Source organism: Eublepharis macularius, chromosome 2, assembly GCF_028583425.1.
Source record: "Eublepharis macularius isolate TG4126 chromosome 2, MPM_Emac_v1.0, whole genome shotgun sequence".
In the NCBI taxonomy this organism is placed as follows: domain Eukaryota; kingdom Metazoa; phylum Chordata; class Lepidosauria; order Squamata; family Eublepharidae; genus Eublepharis; species Eublepharis macularius.
This window is the reverse complement of record NC_072791.1, coordinates 155038771-155059744: the sequence shown is the minus strand read 5'-3', so window position 1 is coordinate 155059744 and position 20974 is coordinate 155038771. Positions and strand designations below refer to the sequence as shown.

The 20974-nt window shown below is 42.2% G+C and overlaps 1 protein-coding gene across 1 annotated transcript; it reads right to left on the bottom strand.

Annotated features, from left to right (window-relative positions):
* Positions 1 to 2812: 2812 nt before the first annotated feature.
* LOC129323555 (olfactomedin-like) lies at positions 2813 to 20073 on the bottom strand. Its single transcript, XM_054970090.1, has 7 exons — positions 20029 to 20073; positions 17509 to 17682; positions 12122 to 12155; positions 10678 to 10832; positions 8999 to 9208; positions 4948 to 5119; positions 2813 to 3720 (listed from the first exon to the last, which is right to left on the bottom strand). The coding sequence occupies exons 1-7, from the start codon at positions 20071 to 20073 to the stop codon at positions 2813 to 2815; spliced, it is 1698 nt and encodes a 565-aa protein (XP_054826065.1).
* Positions 20074 to 20974: the final 901 nt, after the last annotated feature.

Here is a 20974-nt window from a genome sequence, read left to right as displayed (position 1 = left end):
AAAATTGACTTACCAAGGAGAGAGAGAGAGAGAGAGAGCGCATCATCAAGTCACAACTGACTTATAGCAACCCCAGCGAAGGGCTTTCAAGGCAAGTGAGAAGCAGAGGTGGTTTGCCAGTGCCTTCCTCTGCAGAGTCTTCCTTGGTGGTCACCCATCCAAGTACTGACCCTACTTCACTTTCCCTCCCAAGTATCTTACAGACAACTAAAATAAAACTAAGAAGATGGTCAGGGTGTGAGTTCTCATTGAGGCCCAGCCCCAGGCATGATGGGAGGGTGCAGGTCTTCTTCCCCTGACCTTAGTGATGGCAGCTCAGAGGAGGAGGACTTTCAGCCGGATCCAGGCACAATGGCTGAGTACTGTTCATGCCGAGTTTAGCTAATTTCTAACTGCATTTTATCGGATATGTATTTAACTGTGTAATCCTATGCTGAGTTGCTCCATCTTAAACCCATTGAAATCACAGGGTATGATTGCACTGTTAATTTTACGATCTGTTTATATTGCCCCAACATTTGTAAATTCTATTCATCTAGCTAACTTAACTTACTTTTTAATCACATTTTTTGTTCACAGAGTGGCCCTCCAGATTACTCCATCATATTCCTTAATAAACTTGATTTTATTTTACAGCCAATGGATGACAATGCACCATATACTTAAGGAACGGTGAACTGAAGTGGATTATCTAATCAATGGTGGGCTGACTTCATTGGTCAGTAAACCCAAAGAGGCCTAAGTATGGCCTATTACAGATTTAGCTACAAATAAAATGAAACTTGCTCATTGGAAGTAGTCTATGTGCCTCTGATATGCCATGAAGGAAACCAAGTACTGTGCAATGAAGAATGCAGAACTTTGGGGGTGGGGAGATGAAAATGATATGCTTCCCCTGTACAGCCCATGATCTAGCCATAATCAAAGTAATGGAAATTGCATTTGCTGGGATCTTTCAAATGCAATGGTTCAGAGCAAAATGAGCTTGTATACCTGGGCTTTGTTTGAGAATACTTTATGTGGCAGTGATAGACTCTTGGCCATATCATCCTCATAGGAAGTGATTGGGCAAAACTGGCTGAAATCAATGTGGAAGAGTGTAGCTCCCCACCCCTGTCATATTTGAGATGCTGCCCTGATTAAGGAAGGAGGTATAAAATGTTCACAGCAGGAAACACTCTCTCTCTCTCTCTGCCCTGTCTCCTAAAGAGTTTTTAAACTATTGTTGTGTGTATGGATGTGCAGACTTTTGAACCAAATTACTCCTCTATAGACCTGTGTGTGCAGATGTATTTCCCATACCAATGAATAACCACTATCAGTACCCAAACATCGGTGTTTAGAAGACAGTGCTTCCAGATCTGAAGTTTTCTCTCAAAACAGAAGAACTGCCATCCCGTACTGGAAAAAAAATCCCAATCCTTGCTGGTTTGTTTCCTTCACAGCCCGCATGAGTGTTCCTGCAATCTGAATTAGAATCTTCAGTAACATTCAAGGTTATGTCTGCACTAAGTTGATGAAGTCAGAAAATGACTGTTTTCCAAGTCTCAGACTTGGAAAACAGAGTGTTTCAGTAGATTGCATAAAATAAGTGTAAGTCCTTGATGTGCAGATGGAAGATCTGAAAAATTTGCCTCCTGAAAAAGATGTGACTTTTGTCTCCTCACTTGGCTGCTGCATGCATATGTGTACATTGCTTGATGGCTTCAGCATGATGTGACTTGCATTTGTGAACAAGCTCTTGGCAGTGTGGATAGCTATCGTACTGGGTTAGGAAAGGGGTAGCAGAGCCCACTTTGTTCCTTTTGGGCTGACCTTAGGGACCCTTCTAGCCCAAAAAAATCTAGAGAGGGTGGTAAAAATATGTGCTAGACTAAGGGTCTCTAACCTTGATGACCTGTGGGCTCTTTTGGAATTGAGAAAGATTAGTGAGTATCACAAAATGGCTGCCATGGGAGATAAGATCAGTCATAAAATGGGGGAGAATTACAAAAGTATGGGAGATCCAAAGCTAAGCATCCTCCTATGATGGCGGCAGCAATTTCCAAATGGGTGCTCTTTGCAGACCCAAAGGTGATACTTCCTGAGGCCTCCTGAAGTACCTTTTGCTGAAGAAAGTCACAATTGGCTCTTTGATTTGGGGAGGAGGCAGTCTGAGGAAGAAACAAGTAGGCACAAGGGGAAACATCAGTGCCTCTTTCTGTCTTGGTGCAAGCAAGAGCTGTACCTGAAATCAAACTGCATTACTTCTTAGAGTCTCTCTACATGAGATGCCTTGATGTGTATTCATCAAGTGTAGGGAGATGCAATGTTAGCTGAGAAGTGTAGTTTAAAAAGACATAGCCAGCAGAGATCCAGGGGTTTGTTAATTTCATTTTCACCTCCCTGAAGGCTATGTCGATTTCACCTCTCCAGTCTAAAACTGTGTGGGTTGGCACTGATTAATGGAAATGGGCTGGAGCTGCCTTCCAGAGCCAGACTTGGACCTGGAGAGGTTATAATAGGCTGAAGTTTCCCTTCTGTCATTCACAGCCCCTTCACACAGCTCCATTGTATAGCAAAGCCTTTGCCTACTGCCAGCTTTGTCTTTTAAAACTATCCTTCCCAGCTAACATTGCATCTCCTGACACGTTCTTCACGTGTCAGATATCTCATGTAGAGAGACTCTTAGAATAGATTGATTAAATCTGTACCACTTTGTACACCCATATAAGTACTATGGATATCTGTCATATATGCTTCTGATTTTATTTATACATTTTTAATACCTGCCAGTAGATGACTTATAGGAAAGCATGTCCTTAGCTCTCTATCATACCATTGCAAGTTGTCGCCTACCTCCACTAGCTGAAAGAGCACCTTCATAACTAGGCACACTGCGTCTTGTTCTTGGTGGCTGATACTTGAACAGTATATCGTAAGTCACGAGGTAGCCATCATTGTACATGTATACCTTATGATCATTGGGGTTGTAGCTCACACTTTGTGCTGTGTCTGAGAGTTTCTCCATTATGATTTCTACTGTGCTTTCTTTGCCTGTATTGGTGTCATACTGAAAAAATATTAGTTCTTTATGTGCACTCACTCGCTTGAGAGCATACAGCACCCCACAGATCATGAATGTGTTGGTTACCTCAGGCTTGTTCAGTGAGGTTTGCCAAGTCTTCAGTATCTTCAGAGTCTCAGGATCTACTTTCCCAATGACTAACTTCCCTTTGCTCTTCTCTGTGGAATAAGTTATCCACAGGCCCTTCTCATCCCCAGCAAAATCAAAGTCCTGCCAATTGACGCCATTGTAGGAGAACCAGTTGTTGAAAACAGCATCGTTCACTTTCAGACGTGTAATGCGATTGTTTGCCAAATTCTGCTTGCAAAGGTTCCTGGAGTTGTAGCAGTTGTAATAGAAGCTGTTGTTGTACAAGATCATCCCACTCCCCTGTCCGCAGTTGATATAGTTCCAGGTGAGCCCAATGTGTTGGGAAAGGCTTCTTTCCACTTGGTTTCTGTATAACAGTAGGTCTTTATAAGAGTTATAGATGCGATAGGTCTCCATTAAACGTTCATCTGTGTTGAGTGGAGCAACCCAGTATATGCCTGGATTCTTGGTCTCCAAGGCAAAGTCCTTGCCCCAACCACCATATTTGTAACTGAACCCTCGCCAGTTCAATTTCACTATGAATGGCTTGCTAATATTCAACAAGATTTTGTTATCACATTTACCTGCCAGGGGGAAAAAAAAGAATTACATCATGCTGCTGTGATGCTGCTTTTTTTAACCACATCATTTTTTTCTGTGACAGTTTATCAATTATTTGTTGTTTTACCTCATCCCTTTTAGGAAAAGGTTATATACTACCAATCTATGACTGGATCAGCCCATACTTCTTTATCCCTGACATACTTTATCTGCATAACTGCCAAATTCCACCTCCTTGCTATGACTGACATGCCATTTATTACACATTTTCTTTCTGTAGGTCTAACTGTAAAATTGCACAGCCATAGAAATAAAAAAGGCTCATTTTTAAGAAATCCCTTTTGTGCTGAGAAAATGATAGGGAACTGATTGAGAATTGGTATGACTGGGAACTTGTCCAGTGAAGAAAAGGTAAGAACAACAGGTCTAGAATGAAGTCAAAACTTGGGTAACCAAAGAAGGATACCCAGGATTAGGAAAGGAAATCTAGTAGTTTATGCAGAACAAGGAATGCAAGAACAAGTAAAAAATTTCTTTTCAAATCTTTATAAAGAACAATCGGTCTAGAATAAAGTCAAAACTTTGGTAACCATAAATTTTCCATGAGCCTGGCATCCCTATATATGTACACTGATGATATTATGTGTGTCATTGATGAAGAGGAACTCAGTAAAGTTGCAAAATCAAAAAGAGTCCAGTAGCACCTTTAAGACTAACCAATTTTATTGTAGCATAAGCTTTCGAGAATCACGTTCTCTTCGTCAGATGCATGGAGGGCAGAAGGAAACTGGCCAAATATAGAGGAGGGGGGGGAGCGGGGAAGGAAACAACTCCTTTGATATGGAGATGCAGACAGCTCCTTTTGGTGTGGGGATCAGTTTGCTTGTGTAAAGATTCAAAGGAGTTTGCCGTGTTAGTCTGTAGTAGCAAAATCAAAAAGAGTTCAGCAGCACTGCAGCACAAGCCCTCGATAACCACAATCCTCCCCGCCAGATGCATCTGACAAAGAGAACTGTGGTCAGATGCATCTGGCGGGGAGGACTGTGGTTATCGAGGGCTTGTGCTGCAGTGCTGCTGAACTCTTTTTGATTTTGCTACTACAGACTAACACAGCTAACTCCTCTGGATCAGTTAAGTTGGTTGGTGACGTGTGCACATCAATGTTATAAAACCTACAGAGAAATCTATGAAGGGTTTCAATTCCAGCCCATACCAACAAATTCCCACCACCAAATGTCAGCAATACTCACCAATCTCAGGACGCAGGAGGCCAGCCGAAGGTAGGCCCAAGTTGGGATTCCCAGCAGCTTCTTCACAATCAGCAAGTTGTTTGCGAAGTGTGTCAATTTCCCTTCTTGTTGCCAACACATTGTTCTCATCAAAAGTTTCCAGCTGCCAAACCATGCTGGAGATATTGTTGACCTGGAACATATGGCAATATTTTTAATAACAGCCCCAAACCACCTTTTCATCATAGCAGACTGTGGAAAAACTCAAGCAGTTCCTAGCTGCCTGAAGTCATTACGAGCAGAGCTGTCACACAGACTTAAGCAGCCACTTTCTGAAAACCTATGCTACCTTCTTGGTTTTCATTTGATGTAGAGGAGAATGTGTGAGGAGAGTGCGCAAGCGAACAAGAGACTCTGAGGTACACCCTCTTCCCTTCTACCACCATCAGCTGTGTTAGCGCATTAGGTGCAGTGAAGCATGTGTGCGTGCATGTGTTGCAGAGTGTGTGGGTAGGGAGAAACAAACTCACCCATGGAGCCTGGTTATAGTCTAGGATGACAATGGGAGTGTAGAATGGCATATCCTGCCCCCATGCTGGCAAGATGGAGAAGGACAAAGAAAGGAAGGTCTAGTGCAAGAGGGAAGGAAGACCCAGAAAACACCATCTATACTTCAAAGATATAGCTCTAGGATAGTAGAAAGGCAAGAAGGACAGACCCTAATCTCCCCATCTTTCTGACTCAGATAACAACCTTTCTTACAAACAGCACTTCTTTCTTCCAATGAGCATGCCAGGGGACTCCCCATCAATACATTTGTAACCCCCAGAGTCAAGAGAATCACAGATACCTCTGTGATCTTCTTTGCTCCAAAGGTTGGAAACAAGCTTTGCCTTCCAAAAAGCAGCAGCTTCAGTTCTTTTTTCCAGTATTTCCAGCTAGCCTAGTCCTGTATAACACTACTCCTCTTAGTCATAGTGACCTCTTTTTATATATATACATGCCCCATGGGCCTTTGCTAAACATGCAAATTAAACAACCCTAGGTACAGCTCAGTTATTGTTAGTCTGGTCTATCTAGGTATCTGCAATCTATTAATCAGGCCTAGGTCCTAGGCCCCCAAACCCTTTTTCCAGTACAAGCTTACACATAAACACATAGCGCTTCTGAAAAATAGGAAAACTAAATCAAACACACTCAAGAATGCATTCCAATGCTACTTTTGAACAGTCTAAGGGACAATTTTCTAAAAAGTGGGAAGCTGTATTGTTGATCTGCAATAGCAGAGCAAGATTTTAGTCCATTAGCACCTTAAAGACCAAGATGATATCCAGGGTATAAGTTTTCAACAGTCAAGCTCTCTTTGTCAGATGCAAGTAGAATTAGAGTTCCCGCAACCTTAATGTCCCAGTCAAACGGTGGGAGGGGTGTTACAAAGAAGGGAACCAGGATGCAAAGATACAATGCAAATATACCTTGCATTCTTTAAGTACAAATATATTTCTAGGATGTCAGTGGTAATCCTCCCCCAGTCTGAAGACTGTTGGTATGTGAAGAGGGAAGCCCCACTGTGGTGTTTTGCCCACTTTATGTGATAGTGTCTCCCCCCTCCAAAAAAATCCTGGTAATTTCTATAATGGCACCTTGTTATAAGCCTCTGAAATAGCCTGTATTATGCTGCCTCTTTTCTTAGTGTTTCAGTATGGTTTTCACTGTTACAGAGGCTTTCACCTTAGTTCTATTCAGTTTGTCTTGTCTTATAGGAAGGCTTAGTTATAGATAGTAGTATGACAAAACAGCGCATGGGGGTGGCTGTGAGATAAAGAAAGGGATTCTATATTCCAAATGAAGCAGGCATTGCTTAATGGTTGCAGACTAGAGTATTAATAAGTGTGTTGGTTTCAGAATAGGATTTACATAACCTTGGTGGTTTTAGATTAGGCACAGAATATAGATCCTTTTATGTTTATTTACAGATCCAGTCACAAAGACTAATTTTTCTATACAGTCGCCACTTTGGCTAGAACTAATAAACAGTCACAAAGAATAATTCCCCTCAGTTCTTCATGAACAGAATAAACACTCCCCTCACCCACACACACACACAGATTCACTCAGGCTTTTCCACACAGTTTCGCTGAACCTGACAGACTCTGAACTAGACACCAATAGTCTGAATTCAACTGACTAAACTTTCACTCTGCACTCAGACTGTAGTTCACTCCACCCTAGGGATCCCAGGTGCCCACTGGTGGCAGACAATCTCCCAGCAGTTTATCTGCTTGTGCGATGGTCACTGGCAACCAGCAGGAGGTTTTGGGCCGCCCAAAGATCGTCTGCCACTGGCAAGCACCCTGGGAATATGCGCAGTGCATGCATTCCTGGGGTGGGCATGATGACATCACTTCCTGAATTGACATCGTTGTACTGGCCGTGGGTGTGCCTGCCACCCTGTGTCCAAATTCCAAAGACCACTCCAAACAGGCCAGAATTAGCCCCACATGAAACACAGGAGCATGCCTGTGGCCGGTGTGATGATGTCACTTCCTGGAAGTGATGTCATCATGCCTCTCTGGGAGCACCTCTAAAGGTAAGTCCTGGGTCCCTCACCTCCTGTTAGGAGAGGATAGGGACCTGGAAACCCTACTCCACCCCCCAGAGTACAGCCATCATCCAATTACGCCACACTTCATTCACCAATCCACTTTAGAGGCCTACATTTTAACCACAATAACAAGTACTCAAAACCCACACATTAACCAGCAGAAACAAAACACAAACTATTTATAGGGCAAAACATTACACCAGTGCATATTTGTCTTGTCCTATTTTCATCTGAGAACCAAGCTACATATTCAGCAGAATCTTACACATCTTTTCCTAAATCTTTTCTTGAGAGCCAGTTTGGTGTAGTGGTTAAGAGTGCAGGACTCTAATCGGGAGAACTGGGTTTGATTCCTCACTCCTTCACTTGAAGCCAGCTGGGTGACCTTGGGTCAGTCACAGCTTCTAGGAGCTCTCTCAGCCCCACCCACCTCACAGGGTGTTTGGTTGTGTCACCCTGAAGGGCAGTATTTAAATTGAATGTTATTATTACTATTATTATTATTATGAATGGTAGCACTTCAGGTGTGTGTGAGGGGGTCACATTTCAATACCCCCACCATTTAAAAACACTTTCTTGCATATAGAAAGCTAACAAGTCAAGAGAGAATAATTTTAAGCTAACCTTCTCATTTAAGCATACAAAAGGGTTTAATTTATTATAAATTTTATTAATTTTATAATAATATTCCTATGTAAGGAACAGCCACCCCATGGTGGGCCCATAGATACCTGGTTTTATAAAACACTGTGAGCCTGTTAGGTTTGTCAGGTCACTATACCCTCCCATCGTGGGGGATGGGAATGGACCTGGCACTTTCTGGGAATGTTCTCCTCACACCCACGCTCCCAGCACTCCTGGCACTGCCGTGATAACTTCACTTCTGGGACGTAACATCATCATGCCAGCCACAGGCGTGCTCCCATGCTTTGTATGGAGCCAATTTGGGGCTAAAATTGGCCTCAGTGCAACACGGGAGCACGTCTGTGGCTAGCGCGATAACGTCACTTCAGTAAGTGATGTCGTCATGCCCCACCAGGAGAGTGCCCAGTGCGCGCTTTCCCAGGTTGTCTGCTGGGAAGCCTAGTTCATCCATTCCCTATCCAGAACATGATAAATGCTCTCATAAAACAATTTAATATTAAAGGTCATATTAACAGAGCAGCAGACAAGGAAAGAAAAAAACGCACGAGAAGAATGGGAGTGTGAGAATCCAGGTGCCCAGCAGCCACCTGTGCCTAAACAACTGTACCTGCTGACTGACACCGAGGCTGTTGAAGAGGACAGAGAGGAGATACTTGGGGGCTGCCCCCAATTCAAGGCCTCCAGTCCCTTATTGGGAGGGAGCTGCCAACTACCCTCATGATCCTGGTAACAAGCCAGGTTTATGTGCATCCTGGCTTAATCTTGATTAAATGTAACATTTGAATGTAGGCTTATTGCATTCCCTGAATATTTTGTACCTACCTTGTTGAGCAAGTCTTCAATTCCCATGTCAGTTGTATTCAGGATGGTACTCAGGTCTTTGCTCATCTTGTCCAACTCATTAACGGCGTCTTTAACTTTCTGATAATCTGCTTCATCCTTAATGCCTTTTTTCTCGATCTCATCCACTATATTCGTCAGGTTTTTCATTTTGTCCTGAAATTCTATTATTCTAAAATGGATTGCTGTAACCTAGAGAAAAGTAAGAACGTTTACACTCTTCACAGGAAATGAAAAATACCGCTCATCAACCAACTTCTCACAGCCATGGGCTGAGATTAAAAACCATGGGCCGTTTCCAGATGGTTTACCTGCACCTGGAATGTCGCGCCACGTTGCGGGGAAAATGCGAAATATCGCGTTTTCTCGCACGAGTTTTGCTCGATGGCGCGACGTTCCAGGTGCAGGTAAGCCATCTGGAAACGGCCATGGTGATATGTGCATAGAAGGTAGGGCTTGAATTTGAGCAGGGTGGATGTGGCTCCAAGAGACAGCTCGGCAGTATGGCTCCTGGCTAGTTTTCTGTGTATGGGGATCCTTTGGAGGGGGAGCATTCCATTTTGGCTACATCTACACTGAGGTTTTTCTTCTGCCTTGGCCTCTATTTTTGGAGGTGGCGGCAGCAGGGAGGGGGGTACCCACAATGTTATTTTCTCACATCCTGTTTCTAGGTTTTCCTCTGCTTTGCTCTGATCTTTTTATAAACAATGCAATTCAAGGTAGTGATGCTTTGAATTTTGGAGCAAACCTGTTCGGCAGTCAAACAGCTGGCAAACAAGTTGGTCAGAATCTGAGTCACAGCTGGAAGTCATGTTATGATCCATCACCATCCCCTCAGAAAAATAGCTACACAGTGAAGTTGGAGGTTATAAGTGATTGGCTTCTGATTTCCCAACTGAAAAGGGGAGAGGAGGAACTGATAGTTTCTCCCCCTACCCGAAGCTGGGCAAGAACAGAAGCAATGCTTCTGATCTCCCCATTGCAAAGGGAAAGAGAAAGAGTTAATTTCTCTCCTTTTTTCCTGTAGCCCAAGCCAACAGCTTGGTGTGAACAGAAGAGAAGGAATGTGTTTCCTTCTCCTTACCCCAAACTGATGGCATGGATTGTGGAAAACAAGAGAGATCTCCTTTTCTGTACAGCCCAAACAGACAACTTTGAGTGAGAAGAAGAAAAGGGGAATTTAACTGAGCTTCTTATCATCATTGCCCTATATTTGCTGCATCTCAGCAGGTGTGGGGACTTTCCCACCTCACTCCTTCCACAGACACACTGACCCCTGAGATCAAAGGACTCCTCAAAAAGAGCATTAGGCATGGTGTTGGGCAGGGGTGTCCACTGTCCAACATTTTAGAGCCTGTGGTTTTTGGAATTTGGACACAGGGTGGCAGGCACAACCACAAAATGCCAGGGAATGAGCTTATGCATCTCTAATAGTAAATCAACATTCCAAAAGACACTCTGTTTAACAGGATGCTTTTTAAAATGAACAGTGTTTTAGAATAGTTTTTGCATATACACAGCTTCAGTCACACAGTGAAGATCCAGTTTGGTGTAGTGGTTAGTCCGGCAGGGGCAGCCACGCCGGACTTGGGAGGGTCCACCTGCCCCCACTGCCACCCCGACACAGGAGAACGCCGTGGGGACCCCAGAGCAGCTCTTACCAGCTCACTCCAGGCGCAACGCTCCCAGGAGTTCGGAGACGCAGCCGAATGCTGCTGCCAGCCCACTGCACCACCAGCCAGCTGTTCTGTGACGGGCAGCCCTGTGTGAGCAGCAAGCAGTGGGAGGGCAAGGGGCACGCCAGCCAGGATGGTGGCTGCCGGGGAGGATGGTGGAGTATTGGAGAAGGGGGCAGGGAGGGGCAGGAGTGAAAGGCAGGATCAGGAAGGCAGCGAGGAATCCCCATGGGGGGGCGAATAGGAGAGGGCACGGGAGTGAGTGGAGGGGCTAGAGGCAGAGGAGCCGATCAGGGAAGGGGAGCACAGATTGGGGAAGGTGGGGAGAAGGGAAGGGAAATAGAGTATAAAAGGAAACCTCTCAATGAAGCCAAGGAGGAAGTGGTTGACGTGGCCTGGGAGGAAGGTGAGGCACGTGCAGCCGAGGGAGAGGAAGGATGCTGGTGCTGCAACCACCTTCCCTTATACCCGTTCTGAGGCTGCGAGAAGCCACCCACCCCACGGCGGGGGGGGGGTGAGGCAGAAGGCAAGGACGCAAAGGAGCCACGGACCCGACGTGGAGGGTGGCCGACATGGGGGGATCCCACAGGTTAAAAATGCAGGACTCTAATCTGGAGAACCAGGTTTGATTCCCCACTCCTCCACTTGAAGCCAGCTGGGTGACCTTGGGTCAGTCACAGCTTCTGGGAGCTCTCTCAGCCCCATCCACCTCACAAGGTGTTTTGTTGTGGGGATAATAATAACATACTTTGCAAACTGCTCTGAGTGGGCCTTAAGTTGTCCTGAAGGGCAGTATATAAATCAAATGTTGTTGTTGTTATCCTTAGTGGTCTTTCCTTAGTGGTCTTTCCTTCTTTGGATGTTTTTAAGCAGAGGATGGATGGCCATCTGTCAGCCATGAGAGGCAGGGCAGGAAGGGGTGAACTAGTACTAGGCTATCATGGCCATTTTTTATGTGACCAGGGCAATGCTGATCACCATTTCAGGATCAGGAAGGAATTTTTCTCTAGGCCAGATAGGCCAGGGATTCCGCCCCCCCCCAATTTTCTGTTTTTTTTGCTGTGAACTTTCACATCTTTGTTCAGGTTTCCCAAAAGTTTCCCTGCCCCAGTCCCCCTAGCAGCTGTCACTCCTCCCCGCTTGGGCCACCAGGGTTATTGCATTTTTAAAAAATTGGCACTAGAATTTGGCACACAATGCATCCAAATGAAAAAGACTACACATACTACTCATCTAGACACAAAACATATACTCAAATTGACTATATTTTAACAACTGAAACCATAAAAAACAACATAACTAACTCACAAATTGGCAATATCACTAACTCAGACCATGCTTGGATTTCGTGTTTACTTTCTTTAAACTCCCAAAATACGTCTGAAAGGCATTGGACTTTTAATAAATCCCTGTTACAAAAAGAGCTCACCTCCAAGGAAATTGAAAGGTCCATTACAGATTACCTACAAGACAACAATTCACCAGAGATATCTCCCCACATTAGATGGGACACCCTCAAAGCAGTCCTAAGAGGACAATTGATATCAATTTCAGCCCACGCAAATAAAACAAAACAACTACCAAAAAAATCAATCTTGGACAATCTCTCTCTCTTAGAAAAACAACATAAAAAAACAGGAAGCAATAAGATCTACCACAAGTTATTACACGAATGCAAGCTATTAGAGACCATAGGAACTAGCCAAATTCAAAAAAACTTATTATACCTAAAACAGAAATTTTGGTTTCATTCACCTAAACAGCTAAAACTACTGGCATGGAAAGTAAAAGAAAAAAAGGCATCTAACACTATAAAAGCAATTCAAGATAAAAAAGGAAATATATTACACCGACAGATATTATGCACTGTTTTAAGGAATTCTACACTAAATTATACACTCCGTCCAACCCCCCTACAAATGAAATACAAAAATTCTTAGCTAATTCAAAACACATCAAACAACTGAAAGAAGAACACCGTCAATTGCTTAACAATCCAATTTCTCACATAGAAATACGAACAGCAATCAAGGGATTAAAAAATAACAAATCAGCAGGTCCCGATGGCTTTCCTCCAGAATTCTATAAACAATTCAGCACAATTTTAACCCAACCGCTAACTGAAGCATGCAATTATCTTCTAAACACTAGTAACCAACCCCCTACATGGAAAGAAGCAAACAATAGTTATACTGAAGCCAGGTAGGAACCATCTTAATCCAGCCTCATACCGTCCCATTTCACTCCTTAATCAAGATTACAAAATCTTTACATCTGTTATGACCCAAAGACTCAGTTCTATAATAAAGGACTATATTCATCCGGATCAGTCCGGTTTTATCACCGAAAGAGATATAACGGACAATATCCATAAAACCCTAAATATCCTTTCCACTTATAAACACCAAAAATCAGAATTATTATTGGCATCACTGGATATAGAAAAAGCCTTTGACACCCTTGAAACAACATACCTACACCACTTATTACAATTTATGAACTTCGGTCCCAAATTCTGCCAAGCCCTTCAAGTCATATATTCACAAGCCAAAGCTAAAGTACATGTTAATAATACATCATGGTTGGAAATAAATCTTACAAGGGGAACTAGACAGGGGTGCCTACTATCACCACTTTTATTTGCAATAGCACTAGAACCTTTAGCTAATGAAATACGAAATGACCCACAAATTCATGGCGTCAAAATTGCAACTAAATCATACAAGCTGAGCATGTTCACAGACGATATGCTTCTTTACATCATGCAACCAGATACATCACTACCACAATTACAAAAAATTCTTGATACATTCTCACATATCTCAGGCCTGAAGGTCAACATACAAAAATCAATGCTCATGCCAGTCAATCTCTCGCAAGCAAATAAAACCAAGCTCTCTCCAAAATTCAAATTCCAATGGAATAATAAATATCTTCCTTATTTGGGAGCTAACATTCCAGCTAATTTGGACCACTTACTGAAATACAACCATTTACAAACAATTCAAGAGATAAAGAAACTAATCCTGACATGGAGTAAACAACAGCATAGCTGGTATTGCAGATTTCACTTGATCAAATCCTTTTTACTTCCCAAAATGATTTTTTTATTTCGCACCATTCCTATATCGATACCAAACAAATTACTGAGACAATGGCAAACAATTTTCAACAACTTTCTATGGAATCACAAATGACCCAGAATTGCATTTCATATACTGCGACAAAGTCCTCAAAATGGGGGCTTTAAATATCCAGACATTGAACTATATGCACATTCAATCCACCTTTCCATCATACTACAAATACTAAGATCCAAGGAAGAAACAATCTGGTCACAGGTATCAGAGACACTACACTCCCCTATGTCAATCCACGAAATATTATGGTGCAAAAGGCGCCTTAGACCAACGCAAACTGACAACAACATATTTTGGACAGGCCTAATAAAATTATGGGATCACTATAAAGACAAACAACTCCCACCATTGTCACGGTACTCAAGAATGGTTTCTACTTCGTAACTAAATGGTTCCCATTTTTTGAATTCTTAATTGTTAACGACATACTTCCTCCTAAACATTTGTCATCTTTTTTTTACTAATTATCCTAAATAATGTAAAGTTACTTAGCACCATAAGTTAAATAACTATTCAGTACTATTGATACTGTATCACATGTTTCAATTCCTATGTGAAAGATGTTTTATGTTTGTATGTTGACCTGTTACATGTTGTACTGAACTGTTAATTAAAATAAAGTTTGTTAAAAAAAAAGAAAAAGAAAAAAAGAATGGTTTCTACCAGGCTGCAACTTTCTAAACTACAAGCAATGGACATTTTTAAAAAATATACGTCTCTTAGGCATAACATCAAACATGGGCCTTGTGACAAAAACTGACTTAGAAAAGAAACTGAACATAACCATCCCTTGGTTTACATATCTACAACTGGTCAATATGACAAACAAAATACATTTAAAGGAGACAATATTGACACCAAAAACACACTTCGAAGAACTCTTAGACACAAATACTCACCATAAAAGAGGGCTGATCTCAAAAATCTATAAAATTATTATACAGCTTCATAAGCAAAACAATACACATATCAAAAAAATTGGCAGCAGGATTGTGATATGCAAATCTCTCAAAATCAATGGAAAGAAATTTGGTCATCTCCCACTCTAAAATCAAAAGCAATAAATATAAAACTCAAATCATTTAAAATTCTAGCACATTGGTACCTAACCCCCCCAGAATTATCTGTTATCACATCAAAATATTCTCCCATGTGTTGGAAAAAATACAGGAACATAGGCACGTTTGCCCATCGTTGGTGGCAGTGTCCTAAAATCAAAGCATTTTAGGAGGAGATATTAAAGCAAATAAAATTAATAACAAACTACGACATACCTTTAGAGCCTCAATTAATTTTTTGAAATCTATGGCAAGGGGTATACGTGCCAACACCGCAACAAGATTTAATTAATAACTTACTTGCTATAGCAAAATCACCAATAGCTTATTTTTGGAAAAACCAGTCTCCACCATCCTTGAACCACTGGTACTCCAGAGTGTGGGACCAGCTCATTATAGATAAAATAACAGACAATTTATCTGTTAACTTCTCTACATCTAATTACTATGAAAAATGGTGGTCTTTCTTAGATTTTATCGACAAAACCGAAACACTTCCTCCCAATCATCTTTATCAAGATATATTGAAAGTCTAGTATTACGAACTAAAATATCTATACCAGCATACTGTGAATTTTTCTTTGTGGTATGCAAACTACAAGTGACAGTAAACAATTGTCTTAAATGTTTTTCTCTGTAACCTGCAATCTTGTATAACCTCTATATTACTCCATGTATTTGTTATTTAATGTTTATTGTTATTGTTTCATTTCTATAATCAATAAAAGTTATTAAAATTTTTTAAAAATTGGCACTAGAATATCATTATATTAATATAATGTTATACCAACATTATAAAACGTTATACCAACATATACCCAGTTCTCTGACTCCCGAGCTTTCATTTTTGTTAAAGTAAGTCTCTAGCCCCTTCCATTGCTAAGATATGTCTTTCTCTTCATGTATCTGCAATGGAAAGGGCTGGAGACTTACTTTTAAAAAAATGAAAACTGGTACATTTCTTGGTATAATATTTCTTGATATAATATTATATTGATATCATGAGATCATAGCATCAATTTTTAAAAATAATATAAAACCCCTCCAGAAGCAGGGGGAAAATGGCTGTAACATGGGCAGGAAAATCCAAATTTTCCCACCCACACAGCAGCTACCCCCGCTTTACTGTGGTCTTTCCTAAAAATTAAGAGCAAATCAGATTTGAGAAAGATCAGGGAAAAGCTGGAGAAGCCCCAGGAGATGCGCAAATGCACCCTGATGCTGTAGGGAAGCGGGAACCCCCCCCCCATCTGCTTCCAAACAGAATTGAACCCAAGGCAGATAACTCATGTGGAAATGGCTTTTGCTGCCACATGTGTTCTGCTTATCTATTTGTAAGTAAAGCATTTCTTATAGAAATGCTCCCTTGTTTTCTCTTCCAAAGGGAACTCACCCAAAGTAAGTGCTGACCCTGGAATTTCTCACTGCTCAGAGAAAGGAAGGGAGCATGTCACAGTATTGAAAACTGATTCTGCAGTGCCCACATTCTCTCATTTTCAGGAATTTAATTCATATGGGATTTTTGTAACCTAAAGTGACATGGCAATATAATAATAGTGAACCTAGGTGTTGTAATCTCTGCCTTTTAAACTATTTCCCCTGGAATGTAAGGCATTATAGTATACCCAACACGTAAGGTTGCCAGCCTCCAGGTAGTGGCTGGAGATCTCTTGGAATTACAACTGGTCTCTAGGCCACAGAGATCAGTTCACCTGGAGAAAATGGCTACTTTGTGGGGTGGACTTTATGGAATTATGCCATGCCAAGGTCCTTTCCCTGCCCAAACCTCACTTTCTCCAAGTTTCTCCAGGTTTCACTCCCCAGATCTCCAGGAATTTCCCAACTTGGAGCTGGCAACCCTACCAACACCGTTAGTGTATAACGGAAAAAGCTGAGGAATCTTGAGTAGTATTTGTTTGAGGGTCTGAGAGAACCAGTCTTAACATGTTCTGAAATACTGTAACCCCACCACCACCCCACCCACCAACACACCCCAGGGTTGTCAGTGGTGGAAATAGCAATGTCTGGTGTACTACAGCAGCAAGAAGGAAGAAGAGCCTTCCATGCAGGGGGCAGCAAGGATCACTTAGTTAGGACAGTGAGAGCAGCATCTCTCTTGATTCCTGGGGATCATTTCCTTGTCTTGTCTCCTATTGGGCTAAAACAGGGCAATATCCTGCTTCTTCTCTCTCCTGCCACACTTCTCTCTCTGCAAGATGTAGTCAGATAGCAAGGAATCTCTCTCTCTTCTTTACTCTTAAGTATGTAATTTCCTCAAATAAACTTTTTGCCTCTTTAATCAGCACAGCGTAACTTCACTGCATTATTTGCACTCAGCTATCAGTCAGGTCCCCTGGAGCCCAACCACGGAGAAGGGGATGCGGAGGGGAACTTACCTCATGTACGTGCTTTGTACCCACATGGTCTGGAGCTTCTGGGCCCATTCCCTGTGCTTCCCCTTGCCCTCCAGGTGAGTGGGGGTGGGTGGGGGGTGGAGGCTGGGAACAGGGGATCTCCGTTCCCACCGGGCGGCTGGTCACTTCTTAAAAAATAGGTGAAACAAGGTGCAAAGGGGAGCACTTCATCTTGGCTTCTTGATGCTGCAAGATGGCCCTTACCTTTTCTTCCTCATGCTCTGTGTCACTGGTGAAATTTACATAGGCGTCTTGCAGGAAAACCACCATATGTGAAGGGAAGGCAGTGTCAGGCAGCTCCATACTGCAGACACACTCAGTATTCTCATCATTTGACATTGCTGCCTCATCATGGAAGATGATGTGATCTGCAGCAACCTGGGATACAGAAATGCAAAATGTTTTACTTGGGCCTCTCTTGTGCAATCATCAGTAACTTTGAGGTCATAATAGTTTGCCAAGAACTATGACCACCTTCTTAAACCAGTAGTTTCCCTCCATTTATTATACTAGACTGTGACATGTTATGTGTCTCATCAAAGTCTGTTTTGATAAGGGTTCCCAGTCTAGGTTTAGAAATTCTGGATTATGAGAAATCACATGTACTGTAAGCAGTCTTTCCCAGTAGTTTTTAAACCTTTTATTGCTATATGCTATATATTACCCAGAAGTGCATATGTACATCACAGACTTTTAGAAAAACCTGGGTATGATGGTGGTTTTTGGAGGTGAGAAGAGACCTGGGGTTTACCAACCTCAAGGTGGAACCTGAAACTATAATTGATCTTCAGACTACAGAGATTAGTTCCTTTGGAGGAAATAGATGCTTCAGAAGATGAACTCTGGGGCATCATATCCCACTGAGCTCCCTGTCCTCTTTAAACTCTGCCTCCTCAGGCACAGGCCCCAAATCTCCAGGAACTCGAGGTCCCACCCACCTTGAGGTTGGCCACCCTTGCCGTTAAAATTCTGTTTTTCTGGAAGCACCACATAAATTCATAAAGGCAGTCTCTGAGGGTGAGATAGTAGGCAGGAGCAAAAGAAGGTGTTGGGAGTGTAAGACAGAAAAGGTGGGCAGCCACTAATGGCAAAGCAAAGAGGAACCAGGCAGGAACTGTGGAAGGGCATAAAGATAGGCACCACAGAAAGGAAAGTACAAGGCAGGGATCATAAGCGCCATTCACCCGCATTTTCCTTTGTGCTGACAATGGATTGGATCCAGCACATATGCAGTGAATATGCCTCAGCCCCATATGCCACTTGCCTATTGAAAAGATAGCTGAATAATGCACAAAATGAATAAATGAATAAAAAGACTGAGAGCTCTGTAAATAATTTATTCAAATTAAATTGTAGTTTGTTCAAAGACAACTGAGAGTGCTCTTATAATTGTCATTATTTTCTTTATATTGTAAGCCACCTTAACTTCCTGCAAGGTAGAAAGGCGGCCTATACATAGGCATTCTCTGTGGTTGCCCCCACTTTATGTAATGGTTTACCTGAGGAGGTTAGGAAATCTCCCACTCTCCTTGTCTTCCATAAACAATACAAAACCAAATTGTTCAAGAGGGCTTTTTGCTCAGATGAAAGGGCTGTACCGAAAGAAAGTGGTCTCAAAAGATCCACCAGTAAAGGGAAAGGGAACCCATCAGTAAAGGGATAAGGAGGGACTACAGACTTCACTACTATTACTGTAAACAGTGAGGGACTATAGACTTTACTACTATTGCTATAAGTATGATCCTACTGGTTAGTTCCTATGTTGTTTAATATATCAGTCATGAAATTTTCCTATGCTTGGTTTCAACATTGTTAAATCTTTAAACCTTTCTTTTCATTCTTTCTTACTTTTTCCTTAAATTTTGCAAATTGCATGTATATACCCATTACATGTATATTGAAAGGTGATATTGATTGTACTGACTCATACTATGTAATCTGCCTTGAGTCTCAGTGAGAAAGGTGGACTATAAATGACATTAAACAAACAAAGTAGCATCCCTACACCAAATTACTGCAAGACATTCCTTGGGAAGGAAAATGAAAAATCTAAGGAATACTTTGTGCTTGAAGATGGCACACAAGATGAATCACTGAACTAATCTCCTTTAGGGAGTGCAATTTTTTATATTTTATCTTGTTTTTAGTGTTTTCCTATTTTTGTTTCATGCATTATTAGATCTCATTAACTGGGCGGCTGGGGGGGGGGGGTTCCTTTCAGTGTTACTGAAATTTTTATATCCCTGCTTTAACATTGGGAAGGCAGCATGATATAGCCCAATCTCATCAGATCTAAGAAGCTAAGCAGGGTTGATACCAAGGAAGACTCTACAGAGGAAAACAATGGCAAACCACCTCTGATTCTCACTTGCCTTGAATGCTGGGGTCGCCATAAGCCTTTGCCTCTTGATAGGGTTTAAGTAAGTATTTTAACACGGACACTGCATGTCAAAAACAGCTTCCCCTGTCAGTGCCTTCCTGCTTGCTGTGCCTTTCTGGGTTGTCTGGTTATGACTCACTCTTTTGTTCATTATCTCAATGCAGAGATATGCTATCATCATCATCATCATCGTCATCATCTGCAGCAGCATCTATGATCCCTGTTTGCTGTATCAAGGCCAAAGCAGGAAGAATCACTCATCTTTTCACGCATTGGGCTTCCAATCAGATCATATCTCACATCGACCATCAGGCTGGCATCTCTTCTCTGAGCAACATACTCACCAAGGATGTTACGATGAAGTATAGTCGCATCAAAGGTGTAGTCATTGTTTCTGGAGTTTGCTACACTTCTGTAGGGCACTTTTTTGAACCCTCTTTATAACAGGGAAGACTCCGGGGGAAGGAGCAGAATGATCCAAGGAGCAGAATGATCTAGATTAGAAGTTCCCTGAAGATGTGATTTGACTGGATGTTATGAACTTTCCAAAATTAGTTTCATTTGCACATTTATGTGCATATCAGAGGAGGTGTTCATATCCAATCAGATAAAATAAGACCATGTGCAAGCAGGCCACAAGGAGTCCTCTTCTGTGCTTTCTGCCTCCTCTGCTTCTCCTTTGGATCACACTGAGATAATTTTTTTACACTGCACAACATTATTTTTGAATGTTACAGTCTACCATGAACCTGTCCTCTTTGCCAGGCTTGGAGCACAAAAAGCTGACCAGTGACTTGAGATCTCCCCTGTCTTGGATGGGGTTACACTCCACCTGAAAAATCAGGTCCACAGCTTAAGAGTACTGCTTGACTCTGCAGTCATATTAGAAAGCCAAGTGCAGTGACTCAGAGTGTGTTTGCCCACCTTTGGCTGGTGCATCAACTGCATCCATTCCTGGTTCAGTCAGATCTAGCTTCAGTGATCCGTAACTTAGAACCACCTCAAGTGGACTATTGCAGTATGCTCTACTTGGAGCTACCTTTGAAGACGGTTTGGAAGCTGCAGCTAGTGCGAATGTTATTGCTAGACTGCTTGTTGAGGCCAGCTATCGGGAACATGTGACCCCAATATTACAGCAACTACACTGGTGACCAGTCTGCTTCTAACTCAATTTAACATGCTGGTTCTAAAGCCCTACAAGGCTTGGAACCTAGGTATCAGAAGGACCATCTTCTCCCATATGTTTCTGCACAGGAGTTGAGATCACAGGGAGAGGCCCTATAAAAATCC